The sequence below is a fragment of the Dipodomys ordii genome, unplaced genomic scaffold (genome assembly GCF_000151885.1).
Source record: "Dipodomys ordii isolate 6190 unplaced genomic scaffold, Dord_2.0 Scaffold206, whole genome shotgun sequence".
NCBI lineage: Eukaryota > Metazoa > Chordata > Mammalia > Rodentia > Heteromyidae > Dipodomys > Dipodomys ordii.
In genome coordinates, this window is record NW_012267422.1 from 1,182,244 (window position 1) to 1,199,533 (window position 17,290).

The 17,290-nt window shown below is 42.1% G+C and overlaps 1 protein-coding gene across 1 annotated transcript; it reads right to left on the bottom strand.

The window, feature by feature from the left end:
* Positions 1-3,165: 3,165 nt before the first annotated feature.
* On the bottom strand, positions 3,166-17,225 carry Acot13 (acyl-CoA thioesterase 13). The gene is made up of 3 exons (XM_013035242.1): positions 17,022-17,225; positions 5,188-5,372; positions 3,166-3,420 (listed from the first exon to the last, which is right to left on the bottom strand). The coding sequence occupies exons 1-3, from the start codon at positions 17,091-17,093 to the stop codon at positions 3,264-3,266; spliced, it is 414 nt and encodes a 137-aa protein (XP_012890696.1). The 5' UTR covers positions 17,094-17,225; the 3' UTR covers positions 3,166-3,263.
* Positions 17,226-17,290: the final 65 nt, after the last annotated feature.

Below are 17,290 nucleotides of genomic sequence, written 5' to 3' on the forward strand. Positions count from 1 at the left end.
TTATTTATTCCAAGTCACTGGGTAGATGTTCGTGTTCACTTTAGGGATTTAGTCTATAGCTAAACAAAAACTTGGCAATTGAGTTTGTAAGTGTAATAAGACTAGGAAGCAAAGAGCTTTCAATAGTTAGCAGCCTGCCCTTATGGAAAAGCAAATCATGCCACTCTTTTTTTTGGGGGGGTCAAGTCGTGGGGCCTGAACCTGGGCCTAGGCACTGTCCCTCACCTCTTCAGCTCAAGCCTAGCACTCTACCCCTTGAGCCACAGCACCACTTCTGGCTTTTTTTTTCTGCTTATGTGGTGCTGAGGAATCGAACCCAGGGCCTCATGCATGCAAGGCAAGCGCTCTACCACTGAGCCACCTTCCCAGCCCAAATCATGCCACTCTTAATTTGAAAATGTTTCTTAATATCTTACCATCTACTTGAAGTAGATGGAATGTTTCTTATAACTAGGTACTATTCTAAGGTCTTGTCTTACTCTTAACAATCCTGACAGAAAACATGCAGATGTTACTTGCCCAGCTTATGTCATAAGTAGTGGAGAAATTGCTTCTTTCTAAAGCCCAGCTCTTAGCTATTTTACTGTAATTGAATTATACAAGTATACTAGGCAGTTCAGTCATTGCATTTTGGATTTAGAAAAGTTACAGTAATAGAAAACCTTTTTTTTTTTTTGGGTCCGGTCGTGGGGTCTGAACTCTGGGTCTGGGCGCTGTCCCTCAGCTCTTCAGCTCAAGGCTAGCGCTCTACCAGTTGAGCCACAGCGCCACTTCCGGTTTTTCTTTTTGCTTATGTGGTGCTGAGGAATCGAACCCAGGGCCTCAGGCATGCAAGGCAAGCGCTCTACCACTGAGCCACCTTCCCAGCCCCAATAGAAAACTTCTAATCTGCCCACATTCTAATTATTGACACATTTGTTTCATTCTTTGTATGTATGTATTTTTGTATATCTTGAATATTTGCTGCATTCATTGATTATATGTACATTGATTCCTTAGGCCCAACTTTGGTTGCTGGTCAAGGTGTTATCCCGGTCATGGGGCCTGAACTCTGGGCCTGGGTGCTGTCCCTCAGCTCTTCAGCTCACTCTACCACTTGAGCCACAGCACCACTTCCGGCTTTTTTCTTATGTGGTGCTGAGGAATCGAACCCAGGGCCTCAGGCATGCAAGGCAAGCGCTCTACCACTGAGCCACCTTCCCAGCCCCAGCCCTGGCTGGCTTTGAATCTTCATTATCAGGTCTCAGTGTCCCGAGTGGCAAGAATTATGGGCATGAATTGCAATCCAGCTTTATACCAGGGATTCTTGCTGCTGGACTGAACCAAACTTGATGGTTGCAAATTGGTGATTTTCCAAGTTTACCCACACTGCATTTTAAAAAATATTTTTCTTTAGCATTTTATAATATGGAAGAGTCTGCTCTTTTGACTGAAACTGTAGACTTGATTCCCCTGCTGTCCTGTGGTTTTTTTTTTGGGGGGGGGTCCAGTCGTGGGGTCTAAACTCTGTGCCTGGGCGTTGTCCCTCAGCTCTTCAGCTCAAGGCTAGTGCTCTACCACTTGAGCCACAGCACCACTTCCAGGTTTCTTTTTGCTTACGTGGTGCTGAGGAATAGAACCCAGGGCCTCATGCATGCAAGGCAAGCGCTCTACCACTGAGCCACCTTCCCAGCCCTTATGCCTCTTTTCTTGAACACTTCTTTCAGGGATAACTTACAGATTTTGTTGTACTAGCCTCCAGTACTATCAGCTGTTTCAAGGAGCGTAAATTCATTCTAGTGGGAAATACTAGATATAAAGGCATCAGAGACTCCATGGTCACTGCTACTAGGGAATGGCTATCCTTCTAGTGAACAGATCAACATGTATTCTAGTTCATATATATATATATACACACACACACACACACACACATTCTCAATGTGTTTGTCTTGGTTTTTGTTGTTTCATTGTTGGCAACTTGGCATTTGCTAGGCAAGTGGTCTATGTTCTTTCACTGAGCTAAATTTCCCAGTCCCCAGCATGCATTCTAATACAGGCAAAGTGTAACACAGCTGTTTCCAGTTAGTAGGAAATGATTACTGATAGAGAAATCCAATTTATTAGGAGTTCCACAGTCCACAGAACTTTTGAGAAATGGACTTAAGTGGTTTGCCATCTTTTTTTCTTCAGTATAACAGATGAGGAAATTCAATATTATGGCTTGTCATATGCTTTTCCCCACCCTTTAATACAAGAGATTCCAGGCTAGAGCAGAGAGGTATTTGGGCCATTTCTGGTGTCACTAATATGCTTTGCTTCAAATTTGATTATTCTAGGCCACATAACGAAAATGGAAAGTGGCATGGCACTTTAGAGCTGCTGTAGTCTGAATGTATCCCCTTAAGAATCCTCTAAGGTGATGATTTTAGGAGGTAGGTTCTTTTGGAGGCACTTTTATTAGCATTTATGATTCTTCAGAGAAACATTCCTTGACTCTTCTGCCATTTGAAGATAACTAAAGCAGACAATGGGCTGGACCTCTTCAGCCTCCAGAAATTGTTTTATATAAGGTATATCTTCTATAGTTGCATTACAACAGCCCAAACAAAGGTGTCCATTTATATTTCTCTTCAGTGTTGGACATTAATCTTAGATTAGGATTGCTAATTTTTTTCTTGCTGGTTGTGGGGCAGTCCCTCAGCACTTCAGCTCAAGGTGAGTGCTCTACCACTTGAGCCTCAGTATCACTTAGGTTTTCTGGTAGTTAACTGGAGATAAGTCTCATGGACTGACTTTGAACTGTGATCCTCAGATCTCAGCCTCCAGAGTAGGATCACAGGGACAAGCCACTAGCACCCAGCTAAAATAGCTAATCTTGAGTTTGTTTTTGTTTTGAAAATGCTAGGAAGTTCTAAAAAAATAAAACTGAAGATAGTTCAAATGAATAGACACACCTCAGCACTAACTGCTTTATACATTGTTTTCCACAATTTATTCGTTTATTTTGCCAGTCCTGGGGTTTGAACTTGGCCTGGGAACTGTCCCTTAGATTTTTTTCCGCTCAAGGCTGTCATTCTACTACTTGAGCCACAGCTCCACTTCCAGCTTTTTCTGTATCTGTTGTACTGAGGAATCGAATCCAGAGCTTCATGCATGCTAGGCAAGCACTCTACTACCACTAAGTCACATTCCCAGCCCAAGAAAATATTTTTGTTCTTTTATTTTTAAACTTGTTCAAAATTTGTACGTAATGTTCACTTTAAGTCATTCTGCTGTTTTTCTCAGTTTCCCAGGTGTTTTGTATGTCGGCCTTGTGCTATTAGTTTTCCTGTGGCCTTGTTAGTCAAATCTACAGAGGCAAATGCAAGTGTTCTTCCTTGCTTCAGAATATGTGCTGTAATCACTACTTCTTCTCCTATTTTAGCAGGTGACATGTACCTTGAAAGAAAATATTTATGGTTAATGGAAAGCTTTTAAAAGGGAAGGTTATGATAAACTCAACCACTTTCCTATGTAGCTTATTCCTAAAATTTAAGAATAATGACAAGCTTTCCTATCATATTTGAATGGTTGGTTTTGCTCTCATCCATCCCTTATCAATAGTGTTTCTTTTCTCATAACAGAATTTAATAAGTGGTAGAGTGCTAGCCTTGAGCTGAAGAGCTGAGGGACAGTGCTTAGGCCCAGAGTTCAAGCCCCACCACTGACAAAAAAAAGTAAAGAACTTAGCTATTAGCTATTAAATGAATGTAAAGAAAGCCAGCAGTTTCTTGTGCATAAATGAAAAACTGTTAAATTAGGGGATCTGGAAGCTGCCACTTAGTCAATAGTATTCTTATCCTAGAATTTCCTCTTTTGTTATTTTGGAACTCGTAACTTTTTTTTTTTTTGTCAGTCATAGGCCTGAACTCTGGGGCCTGAGCGCTGTCCCTCAGCTCTTCAGCTCAAGGCTAGCGCTCTATCACTTGAGCCACTGCGCCACTTCTGGGTTTTTCTGTTTATGTGGTGCTAAGGAATCGAAGCACTCTACCACTGAGCCAACTTCCCGGCCCTTTTTTTTTTTTAAATCCAAGTCATATTCTGTGGAAGACAAGTTCTATCTATGTAATATAAGATTTAATATAGGGTTTGTATAGCTCAGTGGTTGGGTGCTTGCAAGCGGCTCTTGGTTCAATCCTAGTGCAAAAAAAAACATGCAGGAGTAAATATGGTATCCTGAGTGGTGTCTAGCACAGGAGGTGTTTAGAGACTGAAACATTTAGTTTTGAGATATCTATAAACTGAAACTTTCCTCTAGACCATGTCTGTTCAGTTTATCAAATTTTGAAATTTAGGCAGCTCTTGGTGGCCAATGTTTTGGCAACATGCCTTATTTTTGAGTTACTAACAATAGGGCAGTGAAGCCAATGTTCATGAGAATTTTATCTCCTATCTTACCACCAAAAAGTTGAAAAATGGGTCAAATGGTAGAGCACCAGCCTTGAGTGACAAAGCTAAGGGATAGCATCCAGGTCCTAAGTTCAAGCTCTAGATAAACAGCACACACAAAAAGAATACAGGAGAGAATGTATAGGATATATATATATATATATATATATATATATGTATATATACACACACACACACACATATACACACATAAATATGCATATATATGTATAGGTACATATATATAATGGTATATATATATATATATATATATGCCATTTTACTCCCATATGGGAGGGAGTCAACATTCATATTTTGAGTGGGGTCTTAGAACCAATCACCCACAGATATGGAGGGGTGACTTTTTTTGTTTTTTTGGGTCAGTCATGGGGCTTGAACTGTGGGCCTGGGTGCTGTCCCTCAGCTCTTCAGCTCAAGGCGAGCATCTACCACTTGAGCTACAGCGCCACTTCCAGTTTTCTGGTGGTTTATTGGAGATAGGAGTCCCATGGTCTTGCCCAGGCTGGCTTTGAACCATGATTCTCAGATCTCAGCCTCCTGAGTAGCTAGGATTACAGGCGTGAGCCACCGGCACCCGGCCAGTGACTATAATTAGAACTGTTTTACTTCTAGGTTCGAAAGCCATGGCATATGGCTATAGATTTATAGCTGTATTTAAGAATAGCATCTAATTGGATCCCATGCTTCACTAATATTTAGCTTTGTTTGAAGTTATGAAATGTTTAGCGCTATGTTGGATATGGCTTGGATACATACGTTATGTTCATGTCAACACTGACTCCTGGTGCTCCTCTTTCTGTGCACATCAGAGCCATGGTTGATATGGAATCTATTAAGGTTGCTGTCAGACCACCATGGAGAGTACCAAGCTTATTAGCGTGCTGTTCTTCTACTTTCATTTCACAAACTAGTTTTTCAGGAGCAGCAGAGACGACAGTCACCTAAATGTAATAATAATAATAATAATTAGTCATTAGAAAAAATTCAAACAGTCCATTGAAAACAATCATTGGATGAAACTGAATTTCCCCCAAAAGTTGATTCCGAAATTCAATTAACTTGCTAGATTTTTGTGTGCATGCGCGCACGTACCAATCCTGGGCACTGTGGCTGAACTTTTCTGCCCAAAGCTAGTGCTGTACCACTTGAAGTACAACTCTACTTCCATCTTTTTGGTAGTTAACTGAAGATAAAGAGTTACAGATTTTCCTGCCCCAGCTGGCTTTGAACTGTGTGATTCTCATATCTCAGCCTCCCAAGTAGTGCAAACCACCAATGCCTAGTAGTAGATTATTTTTTTAAAGGGGAATATTTAGGGGAACAATAGTTTTTGCTAATCTTTATTTCTGCGGAATTCAGTTTTCAGTTGTACCAACTAAGCCACCTGATCCCTGACTTGGAGAACTGAACCCAGGGCCTTGAGCTGGCTAGGCAAGTGCTAACCGCCCCTCTCTGTCATCTCTTTGTAGCCATATATACGTCTAATTTGGGTTCCTAATTTTTGCACAAGAAAAGTAATTTTCTAAATGACTTAATTTTTGAGTAGTTGAAAACACCTTGAAAAAACAGGCAGGAAGAAATTCAGTATTGAGTTAGAATTAAGCTTCTTCAGAAGTACTTTCAGGAATACGTCCATGGTGACATGCTTGTTTTTTCAATCACAGATTTGCTTGAAAGCAGTTAACACACCATGAATACTATTGTTTTATAGCCTTTCAGTGATGGCCTGTATTTTCAAACTTTTTTAGGAACTTGGGCTGGGAATGTGGCTTAGTGGTAGAGTAAGTGCCTAGCATGCATGAAGCCCTGAGTTTTGATTCCTTATTACCACATAAACAGAGAAAGCCAGAAGTGGCACTCTGGCTAAAGTGGTAGAGTGTTAGCCTTAAGCAAAAGAAGCTCAGGGACAGTGCCCAGGCCCTGAATTCAAGCCCCAAGATTGGCAAAAAACAAAAAACTTGTTGAGGGGTATGTGAATTTTCTTGGAGGTTCTTCCAGTTTTGTCTTCAGCTATGTGTTTATTGGCCACAGGGATGTTTAGCATCAGAATATACTCATGGGACCACTATAGTATGTACAGTCCAGTCCATCGACCAAAATGTCATTATGTGATTGGTGCATGACCATATTGTATAATAAGACAGGGATAATTTTGATTTTCCTGATAAATTCAGAGTGGTTTATTGTCAAGATCACCCCTAAGTTTTAGATCTAGGTCTACCTTCTTTGTTCTTCTAACCACTGACTGATAAAGTCTCTAGATACATAGAGACAGAGTTCTCTACTGAGATTCACAAACCAAAAATCAAATTACTCTGGTTGCTGTTTATTCTTCAAAGGTCATGAAGGAAACAAAACCAAAATAATACAAACCATCCCCCAATTACTGTCATGTTATACAATAGCGTTAAATCAATGGGGAAAAAAGTTAAAAATTGGGTTGTCTGTAGCAATACGTGATCTAGCCACAAGATGGCCCCATGAACTAATAATACACACCAAATAGGAACAAAGTTCATCTTTTTTGTGTGTATGCCAGTATGGAGGCTTGAACTAGGGCATTGGCACTGCCCCTGAACTTTTTTGCTCAAGGCTAGGTGTTCTACCATTTGAGGAAAAGCTCCATTTCTGGCTTTTCTGGTGGTTTACTGGACATGAATCTGACTTTGCTGCCCTGCTGGCTTTGAACAGCAATCCTTAGAGATAGATTTAAATAGACTGTTTTCTTCCTTTTCCCCAAGGAAGGACCACAGAACATGTTAACTTAAAACTGGTATAAATCTTCACTGAGGTATAGATAACTTTGTATAAGTTAGCCTGACATGACAGAAGAAATGGCAATGTATTGCCAATTCATGTCTCCTAAGTAAAGCAATTATTAAGCTGGTATAACAATGACAATGTCCTGTACATCCTTCCATAGTTAATAAGTAGTCTTATTGGTGAGAGGCTCATGGAGAGCTATATTCTGATTAAAAATGGCTACAAGTGGAGGTATGGTTCAAATGATGTCAGTCTTGATTAAAAAAAGGCGAATGAGAACAGGCCATTAGTTCAAGTCCCAGTACCTGTGTGGAAAAACAAAAGTGGGCTAGGCTTGGAGTCTTTTCCTGTATTGGGGGGGGGGCAGGAAATATTTTGCTCTGTCTTCTCCATTTCTATTTTAATCTGTTAAACTAAAATCATTGTGCTGGGCACCAGTGGCTCATAAGTGTAATCCTATAAATTGAGCATCATGGTTCCAAGCCAGTCTGGGTGAAGATTCCAGGAGATTACTATCTCCAATTCACCAAAACCACAAGATAAGGGATGGGCCTTAGGTGGAAGAGTGCTGAGCCTTGAGGAAGAGCACCAAGGGGACAGCACCTAGACCTGAGTTCAAGCCCCAGGACTGGCACAAAAACAAGTTAAAAAAAAAAAAAGATTGGGGTAGGGATATGGCTTTGGTAGATTGCTTTCCTAGTACTGCTACAAAAAGTTTTTAGACACGACAAAGCCATGTATGAAATCATCCAGCAACCCCCTTGTTAGCATCTTTGGGGTTCCTCTTCACACTGTTAAGTACTATTGTAAAGTTTTGGGGATTTAACACTGTTCTCCTTTATGGAACAGTCTTCCTCTTCAAGACCCATAACTTGCTCAGGTTTTTACTGAAATGTCACTATTTGTGACATACTCTCCGATGACATTTAAAACTTCTCAAGAAAAAGAAACTAAGCTGGAGGCAGTGGTGTGCCCCTGGAGTCGCAGCTTCTTGGGAAGGTGAGGCAGGAGAACTGCCTAAGATTGCTTTCCAGCAGCTATGATGTCTTTTCTCTCACTGCTCGTCAGAAATGTATACTGCTCATTTTTACAACCCGATGGGGAAATCATGTCATGTTTGATTTACAAGACTAATAATAGTGTTAAGTGTCCTGATTTTTTTTGTTGGTAATCTGCATTTTTCTATAAATAGCATGTTTTTATGTTTTGTGCCCTAGAAGACCATTTGTCTCCACAGCTCTTCTTAGCATATTAGATTTTCACTACTCATCAGATGAAATTCTTTTCCAGACTATTGGGATTTTTTTTTAACTTTTGACTTAAAACAGTTGAGTTTATATTAGCAATGTATTTAGTGCCTGACAAATAATGGCATGTGTCATAAAAAATAAATATGATAAAGCCAGGCTCAGTGGCTCATGCCTATAAACTCTAGCTACTCAAGAGTCTGTGATATGCACTAAAGCTACCAGCACAACAATGTTTATTGCAGCATTATTTACCATAGCTAAGATATGGAACCAACCCAGATGCCCCTCAGTAGATGAATGGATCAAGAAAATGTGGTATATATACACAATGGAATTCTATGCCTCCATCAGAAAGAATGACATTGCCCCATTTGTTAGGAAATGGAAAAACTTGGAAAAAATTATATTAAGTGAAGTAAGCCAGGCCCAAAGAAACATAGGTCCCATGGTTTCCCTAATTTGCAATATCTCGTATATGTATGAGTCAAGCGGAAAAGGTCAGATAATGTGATGTCAGGAAAATGAACCCTTAGATATGTATTTTAATGTTTTTTTCCTTCATGCATGTGTTTCGAACGCATTTATAAGGTTATGTCTTTGTTGCTTTGTATGTCCCTCCCCCACAGTATAACCCCTGCTTTCACTATATTTGATGTCAGTATAACTTGTGGAGGAGATGGGGAAAAACCAGTTGTTTAAGGATACAGGTGGACCTGTAGCAACAATGAGAAGTACAAGTTGTCATGCTGAAAAACAAGCTTTACAACGTTGGTGCGGGGGGGGGGGGTAGGAGGGTTGAGTGGGGGGGGGTGGGGGGGAGGGGGGAGGCTGGGAAAGGGTAAACCAAAGGAGGAGGCTGCAATGCTTGGTAAGAAATGTATGCATTATCCTGCCCATGTAATTGTAACCCCTCTGTACAGTATGTTCACACACAAAAAAAGAGTCTGTGATATGAAAGCCAGTCTAGGCAGAAAAGTCCACGAGACTCTTATATCCAGTTAGCCCCCTGAAAGCTGGAAGTGGAGCTGTGACTCAAGTGTTAGATCACCAGCCTTGAATGAAAAAGCCAACCAAGAGTTAGAGGCTCTGAGTTCAGTTTTGTCCAGTATTTGCACACACACAAAAATACTCATATGATACATCATATAATGACCTACTCCTGTTAGTTGAAAGATGTGACTTAAAGGTCTTTCCACATGGAGCTGTCCTGATTTCTTTTGCCAGTTTTCTTGTGACTGGACATTTAAGTTTTATTTCCTGATTGTCATATCACAAATAGTGCTGTGAAGATATTGCTTGCCCATAAACCTAAAGATCTCGCCTCATTACATTTTTGTGTATTTCTTATTTTTGAACAATTTTAATGACCAATAACATATCTGATCATTTTTATTGGTATAACATGTTGGTAAACTTGAATACCACTGCCTTCTTGTGGTTTTTAATAAGTGTAATTAAGTCTAATCTTTTAATAAGTATAAGATTAAGTCTAACCTTTTAACTATTTTTGCTATTATGAAGTTGTTTCAATGACAAGCATAAAACTGAACATTTTAAAATCTAGAATTAGTCAAAAGTCTTATAACAAGGACACACATCTCCATTTATTATAAGTATCTATGGTAATCAGTTCATAGGGATGCAAAGTAGAATGGCAGTTGCTTGGGGCGGGGAAGGGACTAAAGAATGGGATTTACTATTTAGTGGGAATTCAGTTCCAGTTTTGCAACATATAAAGTTATGAAGATAGTGGTGACAGTTGTACAACAATATGAGTGTAACTAATACTACTGAGCCATGTATTTAAAAATGGGAATTGATATATATAATGTTTTCTGAAGTTATTCACCCCAACTCCTTTATTTTTTCTTCTAGTACCTTTGATGAAACTTAGAATTCACTTTTCTAAGTTATAAATTCTTTTTTTTTGGTCAGTCACAGGGCTTGAACTCTGGGCCTAGGCGCTGTCCCTCAGCTCTTCAATTCAAGGCGAGCACGCTACCACTTAAGCCACAGCGCCACTTCCAGTTTTCTGGTGGGTTACTGGACATAAGAGTCTCACGGAGGTTCCTGTCCGGGCTGGCTTTGAACCGCCATCCTCAGATCTTAGCCTCCTGTGTAGCTAGGATTACAGGCGTGAGCCACGAGCGCCTGGCTTAAGTTATAAATTCTTAACAGGCAAGAAAAATTTTGGTGGCACTAGGGTTTGAATTCAGAGCCTTGTACTTGCTAGACAGGTGCTCTACTGCTGAACCACACCTCCAGACCTTTGTTGTGCCAGTAGAGGTTGAACTTAGGGCCTCAAGGGCTTAAAGTTGTTCTTAGCACCTGCACCACAGTTGCACTTTGTGTCTGTGCTTAGTTGGAGATGTCATGAACTTTCCTTCCAGGGCTGGCTTCAAATTAGAACCCTCAGATCTCAGCCTCCTGAGTAGCTAGAATTACAGTCACCAGTGGTCCTCCAGACTTTTTTTGTGCTGGTTACTTTTGAGTGAGGGTTTTGCTTCTTGGTATGTGCCTAAACAGTGATTTTCCTATTTTGGCTTCCAACTGTATGCCAGAATGACAAGCAAAGGCTGCTATATCCAGTTCCTTCAATTAAGATGGACTCTTATGAAGCCACGTTCTGGTGAGTCACACCTGTAATCATAGCTACTCAGGAACTGAGATCTGCAGATCACGGTTCAAAGCCAGCCTGGAAAGTCTGGCAGGAAGGTCTATGAGATTCTCCCTAACTACAAAAAGCAGTAGTAGAGCTGTGACTCAAATGGTAGAGCGTCGGCCTTGAGTAAAAAAGCTCAGGGATAGTACCCAGGGCCTGAGTTCAAGTCTCAGGAGCAGCACACACATACAAAAAAAGATGGAGTCTTTTTATTTGCCCAAATTGCCCACTCTCGGCTTGTTACATAGTGAGGCTCTCAGGTGCATACTACCATGGCCAGGCTATTAGTGGAGAAGGGGTCTTAAAACTTTCCTGTCCACGCTGTCCTCAGATCATAATCCTCCTAACCTCAGCCTCTCAAGTAGCTAGGATTATAGATATGAGCCACTATTTCCTGGTTTATGGTTGGTATTTCTTTATAGTCTATAGTATTTAATTTTTTGACAAATTTAAAGATGATCTTTTAGTAAGATTTATGAAAGGAGCTGGTGGCTCACCCTTGTAATCCTAGCTACTCAGGAAGCTGAGATCTGAGGATTGCAGGGTTTTTGGTTGTTTTTGTTGTTTTGGTGGTAGGGCTTGAACTCTCTGGGCTTGGTGCTGTCCCTCAGCTCTTCAGTCCAAGGCTAGCATTCTACCACTTGAGCCACAGTACCACTTCTAGTTTTCTGGTGGTTTATTGGAGATAAACGTCTCATGGACTTTCCTGCCTGGACTGGCTTCAAACTGCGATCCTCAGATCTCAGCCTCCTGAGTAGCTAGGATTGCAGGCGTGACCCACCAGCGCCTGGCCCTGACCCACCAGCGCCCGGCCCAAGGTTTGCAGTTTTAAGTTAGCATATGCAGGAAAGTCCATGAGACTTTATCTTCAATTATCCACCCCAAAAAGTCAGAAGCAGAACTGTGGCTCAAGTGGTAGAGCACCAGCCTGGATGCAAAAAGTAAAAGAATAGTGTCCAGGCCCTGACAAGCCCCAGACCAGCAACTCCTCCCCACAGTTCCACCTCCTTCCACCCCCCCCCACCCAAAAAAACACTAAAACACACAAAAAAACAGAGTTTTGCTTTGACAACTACCTATATTTAGTAATGGTAAATCTGAAGCAACAGAATTCAAAACCTGGTTCTTATTCAGAAATACCCCTTTCTCATCTTTGCAAGAGTAATGTAGTAAGAACATAGATGATTTTAGGAGACAGTACACATCCTTATGTCAATTTAGAGTTTTAACAATTTGTAAAACTTTGCATTCAATACTCTGATTTCTCTTCAGATCATATAACTCTTCCACTTTCTAAAAAGTAATGCTGGGCCAGACGCTGGTGGCTCATGCCTGTAATCCTAGCTACTCCAAAGGCTGAGATTTGAGGATTGTAGTTCCCAGACAGCCAAGGCAGGAAAGTCCATAAACTCTAATTGCCAGTTAGTCACTAAAAAAGCTGGAAGGCTTGTGGCACAAGTGCTAGAGCATTAACTTTGACCAAAAAGGCTAAGGGACAGGACCCAAGCTCTGAGTTCAAGCCTTAGTACTGATACAAAAACAAAACTAAACAAAAAACACATCAGGGCTGGGTGTGGTGGCTCAAGCCTGTAATTCTATTTGGAAGGTGGTAGATATTAGGGGAGTTGTGGTTTGAAGCCAGTTTGGACACAAAAAAATTCTCAAGACTCTATATCTCAATCAATGCTGTGTGCAGTATTGAATGCCTGCCATCCGCACAAATGGATCACAGCCCAGACTGCGCACAAAGTGAGACCCTATGCTATACATTTCATAAATAACATTAATGGGGAGGTGCTGGAAACACAGCTCAAGTGGCATAACACTTGTTTAGTAAGTGCAAGGTCCTGAGTTTAATCTTCAGTAGCATCAAAAATAACAAAACAATTCATTTAAAATTAAATATTTGGAGAGGACTTTTTTTTTTTAAAAGGAGAAAATGAAAAGCATTCCTGGTCTTAAAGGTGTTGGTGCTCTCTGGTGGATCATGTCTGTAATCCTAGCTACTCAGGAGATTGAAATCTGAGGATCAGGTTCAAAGCTAGCACAACAGTAAAATCTGTGAGATTCTTATCTCCAATTCACCAACAAAAAAGCTGGAAGTGAAGCTGTAGCTCAAGTAATAGAGGACCAGCCTTGAGCACAAAAGCTCAGGGACAGTGACCAGGCCCTGAGTTCAAGCCCCAGGACTGGCACAAAACAACAAAAACCTCTAGTGTCATGCTTAAACAGAAGGGAAAACTTTTTTTTCATAAAATAACAAGTCAGGGTCCAGTGAGGTGACAAAAGCCATAGTAGTTAACAAAGAGTGTTTAACAAATAATTTTATATTATTTAAAATATTTTATATTGGCTAGGAATGTAGCTTAGTGGTAGACTGCCTTGCATGCATGAAGCCCTGGGTTCGATTCCTCAGCACCACATAAACAGAAAAGGCTAGAAGTGCTGCTGTGGCTCAAGTGGTAGAGTGATAGCTTTGAGCAAAAGAAGCTGAGGAGCAGTGCTAAGGCCCTGAGTTCAAGCCTCAGGGCTGGCAAAAAAAATAAAAAATAAAAAAAATATATATAATTGCATAGTACAACAATGATAGTATAATATTGTATTTTTTGTATTATTTTATAACCAATATATTGGTTACATATTAATATGCTGTTACTACATTTTGCATACTACATAATTGTGGTATAAAAGATTTTTTTTTATTTTTTTGGGGTCTGGTCCTGGGGCCTGAACTCTGGGCCTGGGTGCTGTCCCTCAGCTCTTCAGCTCAAGGCTAGCACTCTACCACTTGAGCCACAGCGCCACTTCTGGCTTTTTTCTTATGTGGTGCTGAGGAATCGAACCCAGGGCCTCGAGCATGCAAGGCAAGTGCTCTACCACTGAGCCACCTTCCCAGCCCCTATAAAAGATTTTATAAGCTAGGCACTGATGGCTTATGCCTGTAATCCTAACTACTCAGGAGGCTTCAGATCTGAGGTTCAAAGCCAGCCCCGGCAGGAAAAGCCAGGAAACTCTTATCTCCAATAAATCACCAGAAAAGCAGAAGTGGTGCTGTGGTTCAAATAGTAGAGCACTAGCCCTTGAGCTGAAGAGCTGAGGGACAGGGCCCAGGCCCAGAGTTCAAGTCCTGTGACCAACAACAATAAAAAGGATTTTATAAATTTCTTGATAACTAAGGTTGAATCCAAAGCCTTGCACATACACTCTACTTTGGGGCTGCACTCCTTTCTTTAATCATTAACAATTTGAAAAAAGATCATATTCTATCTCTTTTCTTTTCTTTTTTTTGGTCTGGGCCTGGGCGCTGTCCCTCAGATCATCAGCTCAAGGCTAGTGCTCTACCACTCTAGCCACAGCACCACTTCCGGCTTTTTCTGCTTATGTGGTGCTGAGGAATCAAACCCACAGTCTCATGCATGCAAGGCAAGTACTCTATCACTGAGCCGCCTTCCCAGCCCCATATTCTATTTCGTATCAAGATATGAGGTCCCACAATTTGAAATAACTCAAAGTTCAATGCAAAGACAGTGCACATTTAGAAAACACAGTGGCAATTTAACCAGTTTTGACTCCAGGACAAATCAAGAAATTAAGAGAACAGTCTAAGTCAAGGTTCTCAACTTTAGCATTTAAAAGTGACCTGTACAAATCTGTGTCCTGCAGAATATTTATCAGAATCTCCATCCAGCCTCTACCCATTAGATAGCAGTAGCAACTCTCCTACTCTATTTAAATTGTGAGGATCAAAAATGTTTCCATGCCCAGTGCTGGTGGCTCATGCCTGTAATCCTATCTACTCAGGAGGCTGAGATCTGAGGATCGAGTTTCAAAACCAGCCTGAGCAGGAAAGTCCCTGAGTCCAATATTATTGAAAACACTCAGAAAACAGGAAGTGGCACTGTGACTCAAGTGGTAGACCACTAGCCTTGAGCTGAAGAGCTAAGCACCCAGGCTCAGAGTTCAAGCCCTGCAACAGATCCTCCCCAACCCCCCGCCCCCAAATGTTTGCAGCTAGGTGCCAGTGGCTCACAGCTGTAATCCTAGCTTCTCAGGAGGCTGAGATCTGAGGATCCTGGTTAAAGCCAGCCCATGCAGAAAAGTCTGTGAGACTCATCTCCAATTAACCACCAGAAAACTGGAAGGGGTGCTGTGGCTTAAAATGACAGAGCTCTAGCCTTGAGTGAAAAAGCTCAGGGACAGTGCCCAGGCCCTGAGTTCAAGCCCCACAGCCAGGAAAAAAAAAATGTCCTGAGACATCCAACTTGGGGAGCAAAATCATCCCCAATGGAGGACCACTTGTCTAGTAAGACCTTAAAATTTACAATAAGAGGGGCCATGTCTACAGTATAAATTACTTTGCACATGTACCTTAAGCCCTAGCTTCTCTGCCTACCCCAACATAAATAACCACCTGATGTCTTTTAGATTAAATTACCAAATACAGAGCACCTACTAAGCTATAAATTGTGGTTTAATAGCCACTATCTCAATGTCATGAGTCTGAATTGAGAAATAGTGTTAAACATATATTGAATTTCATTCTTTTTTGGGGGGGGGTCCGGTTGTGGGGCCTTAACTCTGGGCCTGGGCGCTGTCCCTCAGCTCTTCAGCTCAAGGCTAGCGCTCTACCACTTGAGCCACAGCGCCACTTCCAGCTTTTTTCTTTTTGCTTATGTGGTGCTGAGGAATCGAACCCAGGGCCTCATGCATGCAAGGCAAGCGCTCTACCACTGAGCCACCTTCCCAGCCCTAAAATCTGAGTGTCTCTCTTTTTTTGGGGGGGGGTCCAGTCGTGGGGCTTGAACTCTGGGCCTGGGTGCTGTCCCTCAGCTCTTCAGCTCAAGGCTAGTGCTCTACCACTTGAGCCACAGCGCCACATCCAGCTTTTTTCTTTTTGCTTATGTGGTGCTGAGGAATGGAACCCAGGGCCTCAGGCATGCAAGGCAAGCGCTCTACCACTGAGCCACCTTCCCAGCCCATGACAGTTATTACACTGTTAAAATACAACCTGAGAGGCGTGTTCCAGGAGGAAGACTTAGGAATGATTTTAGGTCAATATTAAATTTCACTTCCAAATTTCCCTGTATTCTGCAGTGTTTTACCACTTGGGCACAGCTCTGCTTACAGTTGGTTAATTGGAAATAAGACTCGCACCCGATTTTCCTGTCCAGACTGCTTTCAAACCGTGACTCTGACTTCTGAGTACCCAGGATTACAGGGAAGAGCCACCACCGCCGTTCCCCACGGCTCACTTCCTTAATTAGAATAAACTTTCAAAGTTCTTGGGAAGTTCCTCCACACTGAGTGTACCTTTTGAGTGTACACACTGAGTGTACGCTTTTGTCATGGATGCTTATCCACCAATACTTCCAACAAAGCCTCTAACAATGACCTTGACACCTAACCCTTTGGGTTTAGTTTGGTCCGGTGACAGGGGACAGAGACCCGAGTCTTCCTAACTCAACAGCACTTGTATCTCGCTGCAAATGACGTTCTCCAAACACCTCAAAACCTTACAAGTGCAGCTCTCAAATGCCTTGACTTCCATTCAAGGACCAGGACTTACCTCTCCAGGAGCTGCTAGAATACGTTTGTGAACTCTCCCAAACCTCCACCGAGCGACGCCTCTCTTTCACGCTACCAAGTACCGGGCTTTCCTACTTTCCATAGCGGATCATCGCTGCCGTCCACAACCCTGACGGGCGCTTCGGCGTTGCCGTACTTTTTACCTGCCCGCTCGTGGAAGGCTCCACTTTACCTGAGAGAAAACGCGAATTCAACCCGACACACCCGAGGCTCCGTTAAGCAGTGGGAAACCACCTTTGCTAATGGGGACTTGGGGCGCATTCCAACAGAAGCTAGACAGCGATCATTTATTCACAGAGCCTCTTCTTTCCGGACTTCGCCTCCAGTACCTTTTCCAAAACTCTATCAAAGCCGGGAGATTTCATCATGACCTTCAGAAGTTCCCGTATATTCTGTGCCATGGTGGACGGACTGCAAGCTTCCGGGCTCCGGGAGGGGAATGAACTTCACCTGCGCCGTTCGCGGGATGAAGAAGGGCGCAGAGGGTCAAAAGGCAGACGGACTCTCCGCCCGTGAAGGAGCGTGCGCGCTCCCGCAGCCAGCGTCCCCCGAGGCTCGCGCGCTCACGTTCTGACGTCCACCCCTCCCCACCTCTGTG

What these genes read in the sequence shown, in the direction of transcription:
- Acot13 (XM_013035242.1), bottom strand. Translation starts at nt 17,093, where the DNA reads ATGGCACAGAATATACGGGAACTTCTGAAGGTCATGATGAAATCTCCC. An exon ending in TTGATAGAGTTTTGGAAAAG is followed by an intron (nt 5,373 to 17,021) that starts GTACTGGAGGCG and finishes TATTACATTTAG; the next exon opens with GTGACTGTCGTCTCTGCTGC. An exon ending in AGTGTTGACATGAACATAAC is followed by an intron (nt 3,421 to 5,187) that starts GTATGTATCCAA and finishes TTTTCTTTCAAG; the next exon opens with GTACATGTCACCTGCTAAAA.